This window comes from Accipiter gentilis, chromosome 1 (genome assembly GCF_929443795.1).
Source record: "Accipiter gentilis chromosome 1, bAccGen1.1, whole genome shotgun sequence".
In the NCBI taxonomy this organism is placed as follows: Eukaryota; Metazoa; Chordata; class Aves; order Accipitriformes; family Accipitridae; genus Astur; species Astur gentilis.
In genome coordinates, this window is record NC_064880.1 from 34,489,546 (window position 1) to 34,508,484 (window position 18,939).

At 34.1% G+C, this 18,939-nt stretch overlaps 1 protein-coding gene across 1 annotated transcript in view; it reads left to right on the forward strand.

Moving 5' to 3' along the window:
* The window catches only part of LOC126040775 (sodium channel protein type 2 subunit alpha-like), a 78,675-nt gene that overhangs the window by 47,643 nt on the left and 12,093 nt on the right, over positions 1–18,939 (forward strand). The window contains exons 19-23 of the mRNA XM_049805657.1: positions 8,015–8,135; positions 8,718–8,872; positions 9,890–10,063; positions 16,297–16,419; positions 18,394–18,675. Coding sequence (XP_049661614.1) covers positions 8,015–8,135; positions 8,718–8,872; positions 9,890–10,063; positions 16,297–16,419; positions 18,394–18,675 — 855 coding nt within the window. The remainder of the gene's footprint in view (positions 1–8,014; positions 8,136–8,717; positions 8,873–9,889; positions 10,064–16,296; positions 16,420–18,393; positions 18,676–18,939) is intronic.

Genomic DNA, 18,939 nt, shown 5'->3' on the forward strand with positions numbered 1-18,939 from the left:
ACATCATGCTTTTCTCTTCTAAGGCCATCCTGAAGATTCAGGACCGTAATAAATAAAAAGGGATTTTGCCTTTTTTTTATGGACTTTAGATGTATCTGTATGTCTTCAGGAAAAGAAACCAAATCCAAAAGTCTGTACAAGCAATTTGAAAGTGAAAATTTCAGGTGACTGTGGGAAATCCACCAGTAAATGATGGATGGTGTTTATATTAAGAACTCGTGGAGAAATTTTCAATGGGGATAGGATAAGTTTAGAACTTCTGTGGAGCCTCAAGATTTCCGTAGAATGTAATTATCACTACCATTGTGAAGCTGGAGAAATAGTGCTTCCCACAAGTTCTGCTCACACACAACTGTTTAGCGTTTAACTGTCTGACCTGTATTCGTACAGTGCAAGTGTGCATATTGTGAATGGTACCTAATAAGACAGGAATTTCTTACCAGTGCCCTGAAAACTGTGAATTCTATATTAACTGCAGTTTCTGTTCTGTATTCCTTATTCCATTCCTTCTGGATGGTTTTTAGGGAAAGGATAAAGTGCTTTTTTTCATTGTGTGTATAAAAAACCACCTGCTTTGGTAATATACAAACAGATGTTCTGGCGTGTGACAGGAATTTGTGAAGATTCCCAATCTTCTCCTACCAAGTCAACAGTACTGTTGAATCTTTGGCTGCCTTCTGATTGTCTTTTGAAGAAGATAAAGACTGTATTGGCACAGCATTTAAGTTACCTCTTTAGGACAGTACACCATTATTTGCTTTATTTTGCCTCTCAAGGGATACCACTGAGACAACATTCCTGCTAGGAGAAGGCCTGGTCTGCAAAAGGAGGGATAAGAGATGGGGCAGAACTTTCCCTGCCTTAACTGTGGCAGTACATAGCATCTAAAATACCCTCAGGAGGTATCCCCTTTAATAACTTTTTTTTTAACAACACAGCTGTGGGAAGCTAGATCTGCACAGGAACTGTAAAATGAACCATTTTTTTCTGCTGTCTTACTGACTGTCACTGATGTTAAGAGCACAATGATTATTTAGAGTCTGTCAGCAATAAGAGGTCATGCTAGAAGTGGGGCAGGGGCTGTGTGTCCCTGGGGAGCATGCAAAGAGCAGGTCATTACTATAGAAATTGTCACTGTGGTGAGTGAGGAAAAAAATTGTCATTTTTTCTATTTTTATTATCAGATATACTATGGTACAAAATAACTAGCCACCAAGTTTCTTTTGGAAGGCTGGTTCCTCCCCCCCCCCCCCCCCCGGTTCATAAAAACACTTTCTAATTAATTTTTTAGTTAATAACTTCCCAAATCTGCCAGAATCTATTCTGGAACCTGGTTGCAAGTTCCAGACGTAAACAAGGTCTTTCTAATACTTATCACTAGAAATTTGGGGAAGTCTCTGGATGAAACAGAACAATAACATTTATTCGATTTAAAAGTTACCCACTACCGAAAGTACCTGAAAGAAGCGAACATTTCACTGATACTTTGAAGGAGGATATTTTTAATATCTACTATCAGATAATAGAGGTGAAATACCCAATGAAATAACCATCAGAAATAACAGATTTCTGTTCTGAAAATCAGATACTTAAGATAATTAACTTTGAAGATTAATAAGAAAATTAGAAGCAATAAAAGGGGATAATTTAGTGGTTTTTAAAGTTACTATTGTGGATGCCGATTCTATTCTAAAATATGCCCGCTAATCAGTGAAATGAATGCACTATGTTAATCTTACCAAACATAAGAATCCTAGCTATTCTATTTCTATACCACTTAACAACTGTTCCTTATATCTGAATCACAACTTCATAGAATAAAGTTTTGGATTTCAGCATGGAAAAATAATTACAAATGTATTAATCAGTTACGGAAAGCTTATTTCACAACTAAAAAAATACATATACCTACAGGCCTCTATTGTTCAGAATTCCAGAAGCCTTTCTATCTACAGTGTATGTGCAGTAAGTACAAATTCAGATTGGAGAAGTAATGCTGCTCAGTTAACTTCTGAAATCACAACAGATGGTTTTAATAAAATTTAAAATATCCTTCATCATCTAATCCCCTGAATTTTCAAAACAAGGAGTAAGTTCAGTTCTCTGAGTGGCTTCACCAGTGCCTTTGTGGCTAGGTGAAGTAAAAAGACAGGAACACAGTTCTTGCATTCCCAAAAGTTAAGCGTTGCCATTGGGCTTCAATAAATTTCTTAGCCAAAACATACCCAGTAGTGATTTGTTGGATGATTTTTTATAACATTTCTTTTAAAATATCCAACAACCTAAATTCCCCTTTTCCAAAACTGACCATTTCTGGGACCATATCTTCAAAAGTCACAGATTCTTTAGGTTGTGGACTAGCTGTGGATAACTAATGAATGAAACCATATCTCTGGATATACTGATGGGCCATTGTCTGGACACCAAGAAAATCCTCTTTTGAAACATTTGAAGGAAAGATTATAGAGTCAGAAGTACATAGGATACTAAATCTAAACTAGAAACTTACACAATATGATACTTCTTCACATTAAATTTGAACAGAAATTAAGGAGGTGTATTCTCATTGAGATCTATAAGTTCTACCACCATTATTAGAGGATGAAGGAGGAATGGGAAGACATACATCTTCAAAGTATTTTGCTTACTGTATGTACATTTTTGGCAAATAAGAAATAATCACATAGTCAGTTAAATGAAGACTAGAACATTAAACAGAAAAAACCCTTAAAATTTTGATTAATATGCAATAATCAAATTGCACTATATAAATACTGGAATACTTTCCAAACCTGCTAACCATATCTTTACTAATTTAATTCATTGTATTTTTATTTATGAAGCACGATTTCAGAGTGCAGATTCTTAGGTCTAGCTTCTGCATTTCTTATTTCTCTAAAATAAACTAACAAGTTCTGTAGAAAAGTTTGTTGAACATTTCAGGTGTTATGTATTTCCCTTTTTGCCAACTGATCATAAAATATTTAATAATTATGTTTTAATTGTGTTAAAGCCATGTTTGAATTAGAGATTCCAAAAAGAGGAAAACTAGAGATCCTGTGTCTTGAACTTCACTACCTACCATTCTTACTTCTCACAGGGGTAAAACCAAGCTGGAGCAATCAAGAATGCAGCTCTGGTGCTTTTTAACCAGGTAGAGCAACGTGTCACCATTTTCACACAGGTTACCTAAGCAAGTTATACATATATATGTATATATATATATAATCACTTTTTAATGGATTTTGACTGGCCTGCATGCTATTCAGCTATGTACCTTCCCTATCCATTGCAAGACAGTAGAAACATGCACAGCTGCTCTCTGCTGAGTCACGGGACTCACGTCACAGCATGGTCAGGCGGGACTGGCAACCCCGACATATTTTTTAACTCTGCTAATGATTTTTCTGGATAGTTTGATACAGTCTTTAGCAATAACTGCATGCTCTACAGGTTTTGAAGTATGAATCATAAAAGTACTGGAATGTTATATGTTAAAGAGGCCAAAGAAAAAGGGAGCATGCATAGTTTTTAAAGAATAAAAACAACCCTTTTTGATTCAGCCCTTATAAATGTAAATTTTTAATGAAATGTGTTAAGTGATTCATGTAATGATTACTGCCACAACTTCAGCTCCTTAATGAACAACATTTAAACTATTGCAGTAGCTACTTGCATAAAAATTACACTGTTATGCTTTTAAACCTACATTGCACTGTAATGCAAATATTCACGATGCTACAAACTACCTTCTGTATTCATTTGGGCAGTGCATATCTTGAGTTTTATAAACTGTAAGCAGAGCCAATAGTTTCATAATTGCTAAAATTATACTTAGCAAATAACCCACCTTAAAAAACTCTCAAAGCAAAGCATTTTACAAATACTGTTTTCTTAAACTTTAAACTCCTTCATAAATAGTGGTATTTTGGAATGTGTTTCATGATAGCAGTCTGTGACTGAGTTGGGGGACTTGACTTGGTGCAAATTTGAAAGACTATGGAGTAGTTGGCATAATTTTTATGAAATTCCATATATATTTACCCTAGGTAGTTTTTCATTATAGGCAAGTATAATGCTCATTGATGCATAATTGGCAGAGCCTTCAGGAATAAGGACAGCAAATATTGCACAGGAGCCAAAGATACATGAAACTAAGGAGGTCAAATTACCCTAGTAAAACTAGGTGTCAAAATTTTGTTGGGATTGAGATTTCAGTCCTATAGCAGGATTCAAATCTGTTTCCTTCAGGCAGAGTCTCACTGGCTTCAAAAGGATAACCAAATGGTTCGTTTTGTACCATCGATTATAGTGTAGTATGATCTACCCATATTATATCGTGGCATAAATTGTCCAGAGATGCCAAGAAATTCATACTGGTATGTATTCTGAAAATTCTGCGATTTTACTGATTAAATTTTAAACCAAGATATGCTTCAAACATCAAATAAAACTCTAAGAAAAGAGATTTTTAAAGTGGTTTTCTTAATATTATATAAAAGTCAAATATCATAAGATCTGAGATTTAAAGTCAGCTTAGAATCACTTCAGAATCATTGATCCCCATTATTTTATATTTTGTCACTCAATTACAGTGCAGCTTTCAAGATTCAAAGGATAAAATCACATGGCTGAATTACTAAAGGCAATTTGTAATGGCTGAATCCCTTTATTTGTCACTTGAATCATGAAGCCGTTTGTAAAGCTTAAAATTTTAGTAGCCTGCTCTTGCTCTTATTGAAATCTAGAATAAAAACAAACGAATGAGAGCAAGACTGGGTCTTAAGTGAATGCATTTTCCTGTAAATGGGCACATTAACATGCTGTTGGTCAAAGCTTGTTTTAATGATCTAAGCTGTTGAAAAGAGATGCACTGCTCTGAAAGGACAGTATGGAGGCTGATTATACATATATTAACCAAGTATTTGGGTTGGTGATGAAGCATTTTTTTTATTTTCTATCCTATACAATAATAGCTATAATACTATTTTCAGAAAAATATAATCCCATTCAGGTAGTTTTTTTATTTTATTTTATTTTTGTGTGTGATTTCCACAGTATTGCTCAGGCTTCTGCTCTAGTCAAGCATGTGGTTTTGCTGATTCAGGCCTTGAGAATGCTGCATCATAAGCAATTGCTTTCAAATGTATCTTTGTAAAGGAAAATGTGATATCACTGAAGATGCAAATAAGTATTTACAGGGCATGGCGTGTTCTAGAGGCTGATAATCACACTTATGAGGTGAAAAGAAGATTTTGTTAATCCATCATGTATCTTCAGTTTCCTATTAGTTCTATCAGTTTTATTGCTAGAAAAAAAGATCATTAAAGTCACCTTATTTAAAATGCAATGGTTCTTTCCTAATTTAGGGTCTTGAAGCAAAGAAGAGGAGTTTTATTAACTTAATGAGGGTTTTTTTATAATGCAATTGTTTGAGATTATTTGAAAAATAATGAAGAGAATGCTTTATGTGAAAAATAATGAAGGGGATTACAGTAGGTTTTGTTTCTACTGATTATAAATTGCACTTCTGTTACTTGGTTTTTAGCAACTATGCTGACAGGACTATCTGCAGCAGAGTTTACAAGGGAAGATGCAGTTAAAAAATTGACTGCTTTAATTGGCACTCATATAGATTAATAATTGATGCTTACTGTGAACCTTTATCTTGCTACTATTAAGTCAGTAATTGATTTAATGATGATGGATCAGGCCATGAATTAGTTTTAATTTTCCTAACTTGAATGTGACAGATTATTATTTTCACAATATTTGGGTTTTATTTAATGAAGAAACTGCCTATAATTTCAGTGACAAATTTCAGACTTCTTATTTCTTTGTATTACAATGATATATAATAAGAGAGTTAATTCACAGAACTATTTCCTTTTTAAAAGAGAGCCTGATGTGCGGATAACAAGGTGGTGTGCTAATAATGCTTAATATAGCATACATTAATGTGCATTTTGGTCTGTAAATGTAATACAGAAAGCAAAGTTTGAAATATTCTCACTACATGAGGTAGACAATATTTTATTTCAGACTTAGTGATCTACATGACTGGTAATAAAAAGATTCCATTTAGAGGCAATACGGCTGTAACGATTTTACATATATAAATTTTGGAAATCACAGAGGAAGTGCAGTATGAAAAAGGAAACATGATATTTTAACATGTTTACTAAGCAAAAATTAACCATTGGAAACTCCAAATCTCAATGTATTTATCCAAATCTTTTCACATCTGTCAGTGTGATTTTCCATGTATGACAGACCATGATATTTAAAAAAGGAAAGAATGGTTTTCAAACTCATACCTGTGTGCTTGTCAGAAATCTTTTCTATTATGGGACAAGTCCTTTAATTTTGGTCACAATGCAGTAGTAGCCAAGTAGCCTGAGGTTTGAGTGACCGTATATTGGCTAAATTTGCATGTGTGTGTGTGAGGGCAGCTTCTTGAAACTTAACCCTGAAATTATCTATCACCCAACATGATTTTTTTTTTAAACTTCATTCATCTCATTTAAGAGTTGAATATGAGGAAAGAATTGCTTACCAAACTATATAAAGATATATGTGCCATTTACTTCATTTGGCAGAAAAGAAGGTCTTAGTTCCCAATGCATTTTTCTGAAGGGACTGGGTTTTAACGGACGAGTTAACTAGTTTTAATTCGCAGCAGTGTCTCTGAACAAGAGAATACATGGAAATGCCTCTCTAAAAAGTTATTGTTTATTATTTGTTGCAAAATCATTCAAATAATCTGAATAGTATTTTTTGATATTTTAAAAATGTCACTATCTTGAAAGCTAAATGTACAAGTAATTTGTATTAAGCATTCTTTCAAAACATTTGTAAAGAAAGGTCTTCACAGGGCATGACCAGATCTGCTTAGCTGAAACCACAACTCTAGTCTGTGACCAAATGCCCTTTTGTTACATCAGTGCCTGTACAGTTTAAAGTATTTAAGTTAGAGATGCATTCAAGATTCCCCCTTGAAATTCCTACATATTACTGCTACATGGTATAAACCAGAAGTATTTCACTACCATGCTTTTTTTAATGTTGCTTTCTGATTACAAGCCTTATTTCACAGTAAAAAAGAATGTATTTTGGATAAAAGCAATTAAAGACGCAAACAGTATTGACAACTGAAAACAAGTTACAAACTCTATGTCCAATTATTGCATTAGTTGCATGCAGCTTTAGCAGGTTTGTCCTTTCAAAATATGCTTTCTTAAAAGGACAAAATTATGGGCAGTCATGCATGACTGATAAACAGCTTGACCTGATCCAAATTTCAATGTACTTGGTAAGAAGATACTTAATTTCAGTTGCTTTATATCACTCTCCAGTTCTTGCAGTTTTCAGATCTAGAAGTGCTTTTACTGCAGTAAGGACTATAGTATTTCACTGTACAGAAAAGTAATAGAATGATAGAAAAATTCGGGATGGAAAGGACCTCAGGAGGTCTCTCAATATGCAGAAGAGACTGGAATGCAAAGAAGATATTTCAGATCTGGTAATTTGTGCTTTCTGCAAAAATTAAACTGTGCAGAAATTTGCCATTAAATGCCATTAAATGTACAACTTTTTAATCCAGATATGGTGTATGTTTGTGAAAACACCATCTGTAGTGGACATGAAGATATATGTGGAGCTTTCTGCTAGTTCATTTTGCTGGGAAAATTAAAACACATTTTCAGTGTAATCCAGTATAGTAAAGAAAATGAAATGACTCGAGAGCATGGTACATGCAAGCTCTCCAGTTTTAATACTACTGAGAATACATGGATCAGGTTAGTAGCCAAATTATATTTAATTGTTCCCTGTGAGAAGATAAACTATACAATGTACATGTCATGACTATGTTTTTACTTATGGTGATGCATATTTATCAGTATAAATTTAGCGTTCTTCAAAAGTCAGAGACTGGCATGATTTGATTTAGTATAATTTTTTAAAGAATATGTATCTAATGAAAAAAAATTGTTCTTTGGAACTTTACTTGCAGAAACTAAATGCATCCAGTTCATCAGAAGGCAGCACAGTTGATATTGCTCCTCCTGGAGAGGGCGAGCAAGCAGAAATTGAAAGTGAAGAAGCTCTTGAACCAGAAGCCTGTTTTACAGAAGGTTGTAGAATAACTGTTGACTTATGAGATGTATTAGTAAAATGGCATTATTTCTAGGCATATTTAAATTCTTGAGACTTTCAAATCTGCTGGACCTTCATGACCAATTGAAAGAAAATACTCATAGCCTAGAGTGCTGGAAATCAGATGCCAAAACAAGGTTTCCCTAGGCTTTGAGTAACTTTATCTGCCTGGCCACTGCATATGTCCTGTTACTAAGAAACTTCATTAACTTATCTATTCTTAAAATGCTTGTCAGTTATTTGAAAGGGCCCTTGAAATTTGCAACAAATTAATTTTTGTGAGACTCCATCAACAAATGGAACAGTTACATGCCAACAGTCAAAAATATCAATATTTTTTGGACTGAGTTTACTCATAATTACATCTACTATTGTCTGGTTTCTCTCCAAATTACTCAGCTAAATTCAGGTATTCAGCATCCTATAAAAGAGAATTCCAGTGTTTAATTTATAAAATTATTATAAAATTTGTTAAAGCTTCTAACAATGTTGATACCACAGTAAATATTGACTTTGAAATAGTTTGCTTTTGGATGCTAATATCTCTTAATCTAATGCAGGTTGTGTGCAGAAATTTCCATGTTGTCAAGTAAGTATAGAAGATGGCAAAGGAAAAATTTGGTGGAATCTTAGAAAAACCTGCTACAGTATAGTTGAGCACAACTGGTTTGAGACTTTCATTGTCTTCATGATTCTTCTCAGCAGTGGAGCTCTAGTAAGTAGAAAGAAATTGCAGATGCTGAAATATTTAGATATCTCCTTAGAAGCAACAGCAAAATTCAAATTTGCTTCAGAAGGACTTGTTTTGCTTGGAGCTGTATAAAATTATCTGTATTCCATCATTTCAGGATGGAATGAAACGGCCCAAACTTGAAAAAGTTTGTTAAATTTCACATGCACTTTTTTAGTGATACTTTTGGTTTACCACTGTAAAGCTGGTGCAATTTTATTTAAACCAGCAGAGCTACTCAAGATTCAAGCTGCCTACCAATTTTCAGCATGTTTATCAAGAGATTTGAGTACAAAGAACTATTGTTAACTGTGAATATATAGCTAAATGTATGATTTTAAATCCTTAAATCCTTCTAGGCTCAGCCACTTCTTGGATTCTGATTACAAAAGACCATACAAAAAATGGAATAATTACTTCATTCTCTTCCTTTTTTGGAGGCAGGATATAGGGAACAGTGTGATAGCAAATTAAACCTAACAACCACTTTTCAACAAAATTACATTACCTACCTTTCCAGCTTTACTCAAGTTGAACATTTGCTACAGTATCAATATGCATAGTGTACATTCTAGCAAATATACTGCCCTTTAATTTGACTTTTAGAGAAAAGTTTGATTGATAGAGCATAGAAATGTAATCTCCCTAACCACTTTTTAGAATGGAATATACAAATTTGGAACAGATTTTGTATAAGAAAGGGGTTTTTTTGCGTGTGTATGTGAGTTTCTTAATATCACTGTGGACAGAAATTCATGTGTTGAGTTTATTTATTCATTCATTAGGAAAATAGGACATATATATATATTCAACCCCAGACAGGGCAGCATGCATAAAGTTGCTCCAATTTGTAGTTTGGTTAAAGTTCGTAAATATGTAAAATAAGAGGATGCAGAAGAACAAGGGGAAAGATCAGCTCCGACCAATTTATTTTTTATTCCTTATTTTTGTCATGTATGTTCTGTGAAACATTAGTAATACCTGAATATATTTCTTTCATAGGCTTTTGAAGATATCTATATTGAACAGCGCAAAACTATCAAGACCATGCTGGAATATGCTGACAAAGTTTTTACATATATTTTCATTTTGGAAATGCTTTTAAAATGGGTAGCATATGGTTTTCAAATATATTTTACTAATGCCTGGTGCTGGCTGGACTTCTTGATTGTTGATGTAAGTACACAGTCTTTAATATTGCAAAATTCCCTATAGCAAAGCCCATTATGTTGTAAAACTCATTACTACTAAGTGATCTTCTTATAACATGCAAAAATAATCCACATTGTATAGTTATACTGCACTAGTAGTAGGCTGCAGTGATCTGTATGTGTTATTTAAAGTAAATTTATATGCCAGAAGGAAAAAGATGGCTGGGCATAAGTTTGTTCATTCTTCATGGTTAATAATTTCGTACTCAGGATGTATCACACTTGAGATTTTATGAGGAAAAAATTAATTTCGCAACATGCTATTATCATACGACCCTACATACTTACTTTTCATACATAATCATGCTATGATCATACTGCCTTATTCCTTAGCAAAGAAGACACTACGTTGCACAAGTTTCTTCTACAAACACTGCAGCTTTGCAAGTGAAACAATACATCTGGTCCAGATTTCATCTGAGTTCTCAGAACTTCGTCCTCCCAAACTATCCTGTTACCATTTTTAGTAAAACAGAATGACAGTGGCTATTTGGTCTAAAAATTAATTGGTTTTAACGGGCTGACAATCTGCAATAGTTAAATGAGCTATGACTTGGCAGGGTTTATGATAGAAGAGAATACAAGGCTTCTTGGCTGCCTTCCCAGCTGTGATAAACTTCTGTGCAAAGGCCTTGCTTATGTTGTCAGAAGGGATCAAAGCTGGGTTTAGTCCCAGAATATTTTAGTCTCTTGCCTTCACACATTATCTGACCCAGTTCATTGGCTATACATGTTCTCAATGTGGAACTGAGAGATGGCATCTCAGGGCAAATGTGCATTTATAGCAATTTCTGCCCAAGCTACCATATTTCTTGAGAAGTTTGCATAAATCCTGGTCCCATAAATACTTATTCCTTATGAATATATAATAGAAATGTATCGGATTTGTGACTCCCAGAGGGGAAAAAAACCTAGCTAGGTTGGCCCATAACTCAAAATGGAAGACCTTCTCTTTTTTTTTAACCTGAGGAATTTAGTTTTGTTATACTGTCAATCTCTAGCTCTGTCCTGAAAATCTGTGCTTGAATGGAGCAGTGTGAATGGTTTTCTTAAGAAGATTGTAATGCAGAAGACAGATGCTCCCTTCCAGGATTATGTTAAGAATGGATATTTTTTTTTTAGATAAACTACGACTCATGTTTTAATTATTCTTTTTGTAACATAAACCTAAACAGATTACTCTAAGCCATACTCCACGGTTTCTTAATAATAGTTTAGCCTCAGAGATGCTGTTATCTGAGCAGGCTCTCAGAATTATAAAGAACATCATCATAAGTAAAGCATCCTATTTTGCCAAATTTTTACTCGTAAGTTTTCATTCTATAAACAAAAGCATGACTAAATGAGATTGGAACCTTCTACTTTTGAAGAATAATATTCAGTGTTCCAGAAAGTGGTAAAAAATGTCTTGCTGTGCCTAAGGCTAATTCAGTGATTCCTTTAGCACCACCAGACAGCACTTGAAAGAAATACATGAACTCATGTTAGCTTCCTGTAGAAAAGCAGAGAATCTACACTGCTTTAACAGGCAGTTTAAACAGGTGTGATTCAGTGGCATTCTCCCAGTGAGAACACCAGTGAGCCCTTCTTCATTAGAAGTGACTAAAGTTAATCAAACTGTTTAATTCCATCCTCTAAAGTTATTCAAGAGTAAACACTGATAGTCCTTTAGGGCTTTGACCTTTAATATCTTACATACCTGAGTCTCTGACTGTGAGAAATAGCCATGGTTGCTCTCAGTGATTGTGACCAAACTCGATTTTAATAATTACACAAAGAAATGGCAATTTTCAGCACTGTCAGTTTACAGCCATGACAGATGACTCTTGGTACATCTGGCTATCTAGTTTAAAACCTCATCATGCCATCTTTCCACCCCACTCTTCTGCTAGATGCAACAGTATCTGTAGCAAGGAGCAGGTATTTGGGTGGAGTGCCTTACCTACCCAAAATCACAATCTGGTAAATTAGTTCAAACACATTTATCAGTGGTATAAGCAAAGAGACTGAATTTTGGATGCAGGCAGCTGAGAAGCAGGGACATACTCACTTTCTGGGGGGAGACTATTTCTGGCAGAGTTATCCAGTAACAGCCTGAGACAGCAATATCTTAACTCAGTACAATTGGGTTACTATATACTATAGAGCATGTCATCCTGTGCCTTGGTTTTTGCTCTTACCCCCTTTTCCAGAAGCCATCTGTCATAAGTTTATTATGTCTAGGTACATAACCCATTACAGCTGTAATGACTCTAAGATGTCTTTGCCACGTACAAAGCTAGGAGATAGGACATCAGGGAAGGAGATAGGGTATCTGGGAATACCCGATGAGTTTGTCGGTTATTAAATTTGTTTGTGTAGTTTGTTGCTACAATATGTAATCTTAGATAATCTTAAATGGATTCCATTTTATGCTGTATATTTTTAAACTTTATAAGTTAATCCTGTAATTTGATGTAGATACTTTATTTCTAAATTATTGTGTTAATAAATTGTGCTTGAATGAAATGGAAATAAGTAACATTTAAACCAGATCATGTATTTGCCAAATACTGTAGGCCAGTAATGAAACTGTAAGTGGAATGAAATCTTTAAACTTCCTGAAACTGCTCATGCCTGAAAAAATTCCAATGGGTACAGTTTTTGAACAATTAAATGTAGAAAAAACACCCCGTCAGTTGGGCTTGTTGTATAGTACATAAGAAGTTGGTCACATTGATGGCTTATATAATATTTCTTCTTATAGCTAAAAATGTTTTATGCTTTTTGTTAAAACAGTTAAAGTAATTTAATTAAACTGTGCTTTCAACCTTTTTATTAGCTTTTCAGAATAATTAACTCAGCAGCAACATTCTGGTAAAGATCAGGGTCACATTATAATAATATACTAAATGCTGTATGCACAGAGTAAAAGGCAACTGCTGCCCTGACAACTTCATAATAAAAATAAGAAGAAATAAGAAGATGAGCATATTCATGTGTTGGGAAACCAGATACAGAAAGAGATGTCACTTTGTCTTCCTAGACTGTCTCATATGTCTTTGTGTGTAATCTAACGTGGTACACTATGATAGCATTGGATAATCCAGAAATTAATGAAATTAATTAATTAATTCAAAGGGATATTTGGATGATCTATGCATGAAACCTAAGGGTCTTGTTCAGTGAGTTAGGGAACAGAATCATAGCTTGCAATTATGCATCTAAAGAAAATGAATTTTGAATACTTGCCAGTAAAATACCATAAATTAAGAATTATTCACCAAGTACATATAGAAAAAATTATATTACCTTAGCATAGGGCCATAACATAAGAAAGGCTACATAAGGCATAAGAAAGCCTACATTGGGCCCAGTGTCCTGTCTCTGAGATTGTAAAAAATGCCTACCTGGAATACTGATAATATAGTATCTATCTTTCAAAAAATAAGAAAAATCATTAACTTCTCGATAGAAAGAAAAAAATCGTTGGATTTTTTTTTTCCCAAATCTTGCAGTTTGTTTTTATTCCTAGTTAAGTGTAACACCTGAATACTTAAACTGTATGAAAGATAGGATAAGCAGTGTTGGAAGTGAGGAGGGCCATATGCCACTGAGGACCTGGAATCAAATCATATAAATTAGCCACCTCACCAAGTAGCACAGAATTAATTTGGATTAAAATTTTAGGCCTAGATAGAAATAAAGTTAATGTGGAGCTGCATGACCAACACTCTGGCCCAGATGACAACCCTGACTGAAGATCTTCAGCAGGGCTAATTGTGACTGTTAAGTTTCAAAACATTTTTTGCAACAGATAGTCTAATTAGAAGATCCATACACAAAAATGTGGACATACAACCCTCCAGTTTTAGGAGATGAATGTAAAAATTCTTTCTACCATTTTGAGTTCATTTTCATTTCTTAAAATTACTGCATCTGCATGCATTCTTATATCAAAAGAAAGAAATTAATGTATTTATCAGTGTACAGAGACATTTCTTTTCTCACCTACTAGCAACAAAACAGGTGGAACAGATGACAGAAGACCAAGCTAAGAAGACTGAGAAAACCAGAGCAGTACAGAACAGCTGTATATACTTACGCTTTATATAAAATAGAATTAATATCAAAGAATTCCAAGCAAATCCTTGCCTCTCATTTGAACTGTGCTTCAGAGGAAAATGTGTTGTTTACAGTAGATGAAGTATTTCTCTGTGAAACAATTTCAGGTTTATGATGTAAGAGCACTAGCACCATGCTAAGAAAGCTGCAAATAGGTTGAAATGGAAAGCAAAAACAATTCAGGAGAATGACTTACAATCAGAACCAAAAAACTGCCAATATACATAGTGGCACTGAAGTTACAGGAGCTACAGCTATGTAACTAGCCTGTATGGAGTCTTGTTTGTGAAAGATAGCTCAGGCACAGTGCAAATTTGGGGAGGAAGTATAAAATGAAGGAGCCATTAATGTGAGTTCAATTTTAAACAAGATGTCTTGCTCTCCCAGTGAGAGACATATTTTTTTTTAACATATATTTCAGTTTATTTTTAATCCATAAAATGTGCTGTCTTTACACTACAGTTTATTGTCATGTCTGGGTATCTTGTTGATGTGAGGGAATCAATGACTATGCTATTAAAAATACAGAGAATTCCATGTCTTGTTATCTGTGGAATATATTAAAGGTGGCCAAGGATAAAAAAGTACTCTCTCACTGTAGAATCACAGGACAAATAAATTGTATGAATGACAATTATTAATAACAATTAATGACAATAATTAATGTAATGGCAGAAACAATAATGTTATCTCTTGTAAGTGAACAGACTTCAGTTACAGACTACAGGAAATCAGTAAGATTTTCTTCTTAATATGCTTAATACAAATCACAGCAAGTTTCTTTACAAACTTATCCATTACAGCAATAAAATAAGCCTTTCCTTTGATAAAAAGAATTACATCCTGACATGTAATCCAGTTGAAAGGTACAGTAATATGTATTCACTAAAATACTATTTTCTGTTAGGTTAATATACATAGCAACATAGTAATGAATAATTGATTCCTATCTGCTCTCAGATTGTCCTTTTGAGACATGATCTTGTAACTCCTTGTGTTTGTGATTCATCTAATTGTTCTTTACAGATACAACTAACATAGGAAACCACCTTTTCATATAGTGGGCAAAATCTTACCACCATTGTCAGTGAATGTCTATTTCTGTACGGCCAATTATTTGATCAACTCTCTAGATTGAGGTACAGAAATGAACATTCGAGGGATTTTTTCAAGGACTGAAATATGTCTATGTTCATTTATGTGTCTTCTATGCTTTTGGTGGTAGAACTGAATAAAAGATGAGTAAGGTATGGTATTTCCCCACTCCTGTCTCCAAAACTGCTCAAAGTAAGTAAATTAAATTCTTTCACATTCGCACTGTTTAAAACTCAGTTCCCTTTGAGAAGCAAATTAATTGTTCCTTGCCGAAGTGGATTGGATTATATTAAAATCCCGATAACATGAATCAGGAGCTCACTACTGTTGTAGATAATAAAGCACTTACTGTTATAATGCTAGCATCTGTCTATAACTATCCCATAATATTTTCCTATACTTAGAAGAGAAAAAAATGTTATTGAGAGAGTTGGCGGGCAAGTGAGAAAGTACCATCTCTGTCAATATATATTTCATAGATACCCTGGCTATTGTTGCTATGAACTGAGTCTTTGACTTACTTAGAAATAATATTTATAGCAAAAGCTAATTAACCACTACATTATTTAGCATATTATTAGTGATTACAGGCATTAATATATTGTCAGTAGTTAATAAACTATCCAAATGTATTCAGAACTTTAAATCGCTTGGAAGGTTGAACATTAATGAAGTTACTGAAAGTATGGCTATCTTGTCTTTAAGTATTTCTGAAAATCTTATCCTTCACCAACAGTGTGCTTCTATCTGACTGTGAAACCCTATCCACGTATAATAGACATTTAATTGCATATATCCCTTTTTCAAACATGCCTTCTTATGACCTCTTGGCTTTCCAGCAAGTATGAAAATTGTGGGATTGGGCCTCCAGTATCACTATAAGCAAGAATGGTGTTTTTCTATTTGTCACTGTTGAATTTTCTCTTGATTGAACGTGTATTCTTTTTAAATAAACAATGTAGAACAATTTTTATAATATTTTTTTCTGTATTTTTATAGGTCTCATTGGTTAGTTTAATAGCCAATGCTTTGGGCTATTCTGAACTTGGTGCCATTAAATCGCTTCGCACATTAAGAGCTTTAAGACCTTTAAGAGCCTTGTCACGATTTGAAGGAATGAGGGTGAGATAAAATTAATCAGTCTGAATGAATGTATGCACACAAAAATTAATATAGAAGTGTGACACTCATGCCTTCTGCAAAGAACTCCAGAATGGGAATGCATGCAAAAATGTATTGAAAAAGGCCTTCCAACATGTCCTTATACACAAGACTGGTGTACAGCTTACATTTGGAGATTAGACCTTGAGGTCATTAAATTTGCCTGCTCACTGCTGCATAGTTGTGTTATCCCAGCCCCCTGACTGTTAAAATTTCCATTGATTTCTGCACCTATATAGAAAAGTAAAAGGACATGAGAAATTTTAGAACAGAGGGTTGGGGGGTTTTCCTCCATTTTAGCTAGGGACTTTATTTTATAAATTTCTGTAGCTAACTTTTATTTTCCATTAGTTTGTCAGTGGTTCAGGGTGGAACAGGATTAGCCGGAAACCAAACCAAACCAAACCAAACCAATCCAAAAAAAGGAGAAGCAGCTGACAACAGTGACACATCAGAAACTAAAGCCTACGTGCAGCTCCCTGTCTACCTGCCTGGGGGAACACCCCCCCCACAATACATGCTGTAATATTAGGGAATGGTTCTCTGAACATACACCTGAAATAAGAATGGGGTTGGAAGTATAGAAGGGGAGAGATGGGAAATAATTTTCTCAGCTAGTATCTTTTACTTCATATGAATGCATCTGCTGCCATCTTACCTCTCCTTCTACACAGCTAAATCCTTCCTGTTGAGGAATTTATTATTTTTATATTCTACCAATCTGACAAAAAAACCCCACCCAACTGTTACAAGCTGTCTGCTGAAAATGCAGACTGTGCTATTTCCTGGAAAAACTGATACACAAAAAATGAACAAGATAATGTTATCGAGAAATCTCCTTTTAATCTTTCAACTATACCCATATGTGGCAATACATGTTTATAGTTTGGTCACAAGTCTTAAGTTTCCAAATAAATAGTGTGGTTCCTGTGTGGGTTGAGGCTGTTGATATTCTAAAGGTGGCCACACTGTCTACTGTAGGGGAGTGACTCCTGCGGCGCATCGCCATCACTGTTACGTTTTACATGATTTGCATTGCAAACAACACATAAGTCCCTATCTAATAAATGGCCCAAACCTCTATTGATCTTAGACTACTTTCAGTCAAATTAGTGAATTGAAAAATACTACTATTTTTAAAAGCATACACAAAAATGTACTGCAGTCTTTACTGATTTGGTAGAAAATTATTGTCTGAATATCTGCAGCTTTCTTTTAGTTCAACCACAATAAGTAAAAGAAAATTATTCTCAAGGGATTTCACCTGATCTTTTACTGCCACTTGCCCATATAGAGTAGCTCAACTGTATTAAATGCAGCCAATTAAAAAAACAAAACTAACGGATAAATGTAAGAGCAACTATAGTGAGCCAGGCAATTTAAAACCAAGACTTATAGCAGATGCTGTTAATAAACACTAAATAAAATATGCTTTATTATGTTACACTGTATGTAGATGCTAAAATACACTGGTGCCAATATATATATAAAGTTTCAGAGAAAAAATCATTAGTAATGATAGTTTTACATGCAGACATTTGTATTCAGTCTTCCACATCATCATTCTTTGATCTTTTTCTGGTTTATTTTCTACTTATAGATTTTGATTTGTATTGTTGGAATTTAACATTTATTTCTCTCTTTTTCTCCAGAGCACACAAATTCTAAGAATCCATCTTGCTACTAACAGGTTTTATTTTGCTTTTTAAGTTTTTTTCAGACTTTTGCATTGTCTTGGTTTCCATATTATTTTATTTCTTCCTTTTTGCAATCTCATTAGTGTTTTTATTGAACCTTAAATAACATTTTCCCCTTAAATTTTTAATGTAATATTTTAACTGTCCATTCCAGATTAATAATGTTTTAACATTTTAAAAGTATTTTTATTTTTCTGTTCACAAACTAAGTGGCTATTTTGTCTAATTTGTACACTAGGTGGTTGTAAATGCCCTTGTAGGAGCAATTCCATCTATCATGAATGTATTGCTGGTTTGTCTTATATTCTGGCTCATCTTCAGCATCATGGGAGTAAATCTGTTTGCTGGCAAATTCTATCACTGTGTCAACACCACAACTGGTGAGATGTTTGATGTCAGTGATGTCAACAATTATACTCAGTGTGAGGAACTCATAAAAAACAATCAAAGTGCCCGATGGAAAAATGTGAAAGTAAACTTTGATAATGTAGGAGCTGGATATCTTGCTCTGCTTCAAGTAGTAAGTAAATTTATATATTTCCTTTTTGTTCTTTTTTAAACAAGTCTTGGAAAAATGGGCAGGCTAAGACTGTTAAGTAGTGGAATAATTTCTTCATAGCAATGATGTACAGCTTACACAACTCCATTGCATTGTTACCTGTAATTTTTCTATTAATGATAGTAGAGTAACTTTCCATTCTAAGGCTAGGGAATACAGTCTCATCGTGATGATAATAATGTGAAAACAATAAGTGAAAACGGTACAAGAATCTTTTTAGTAGTG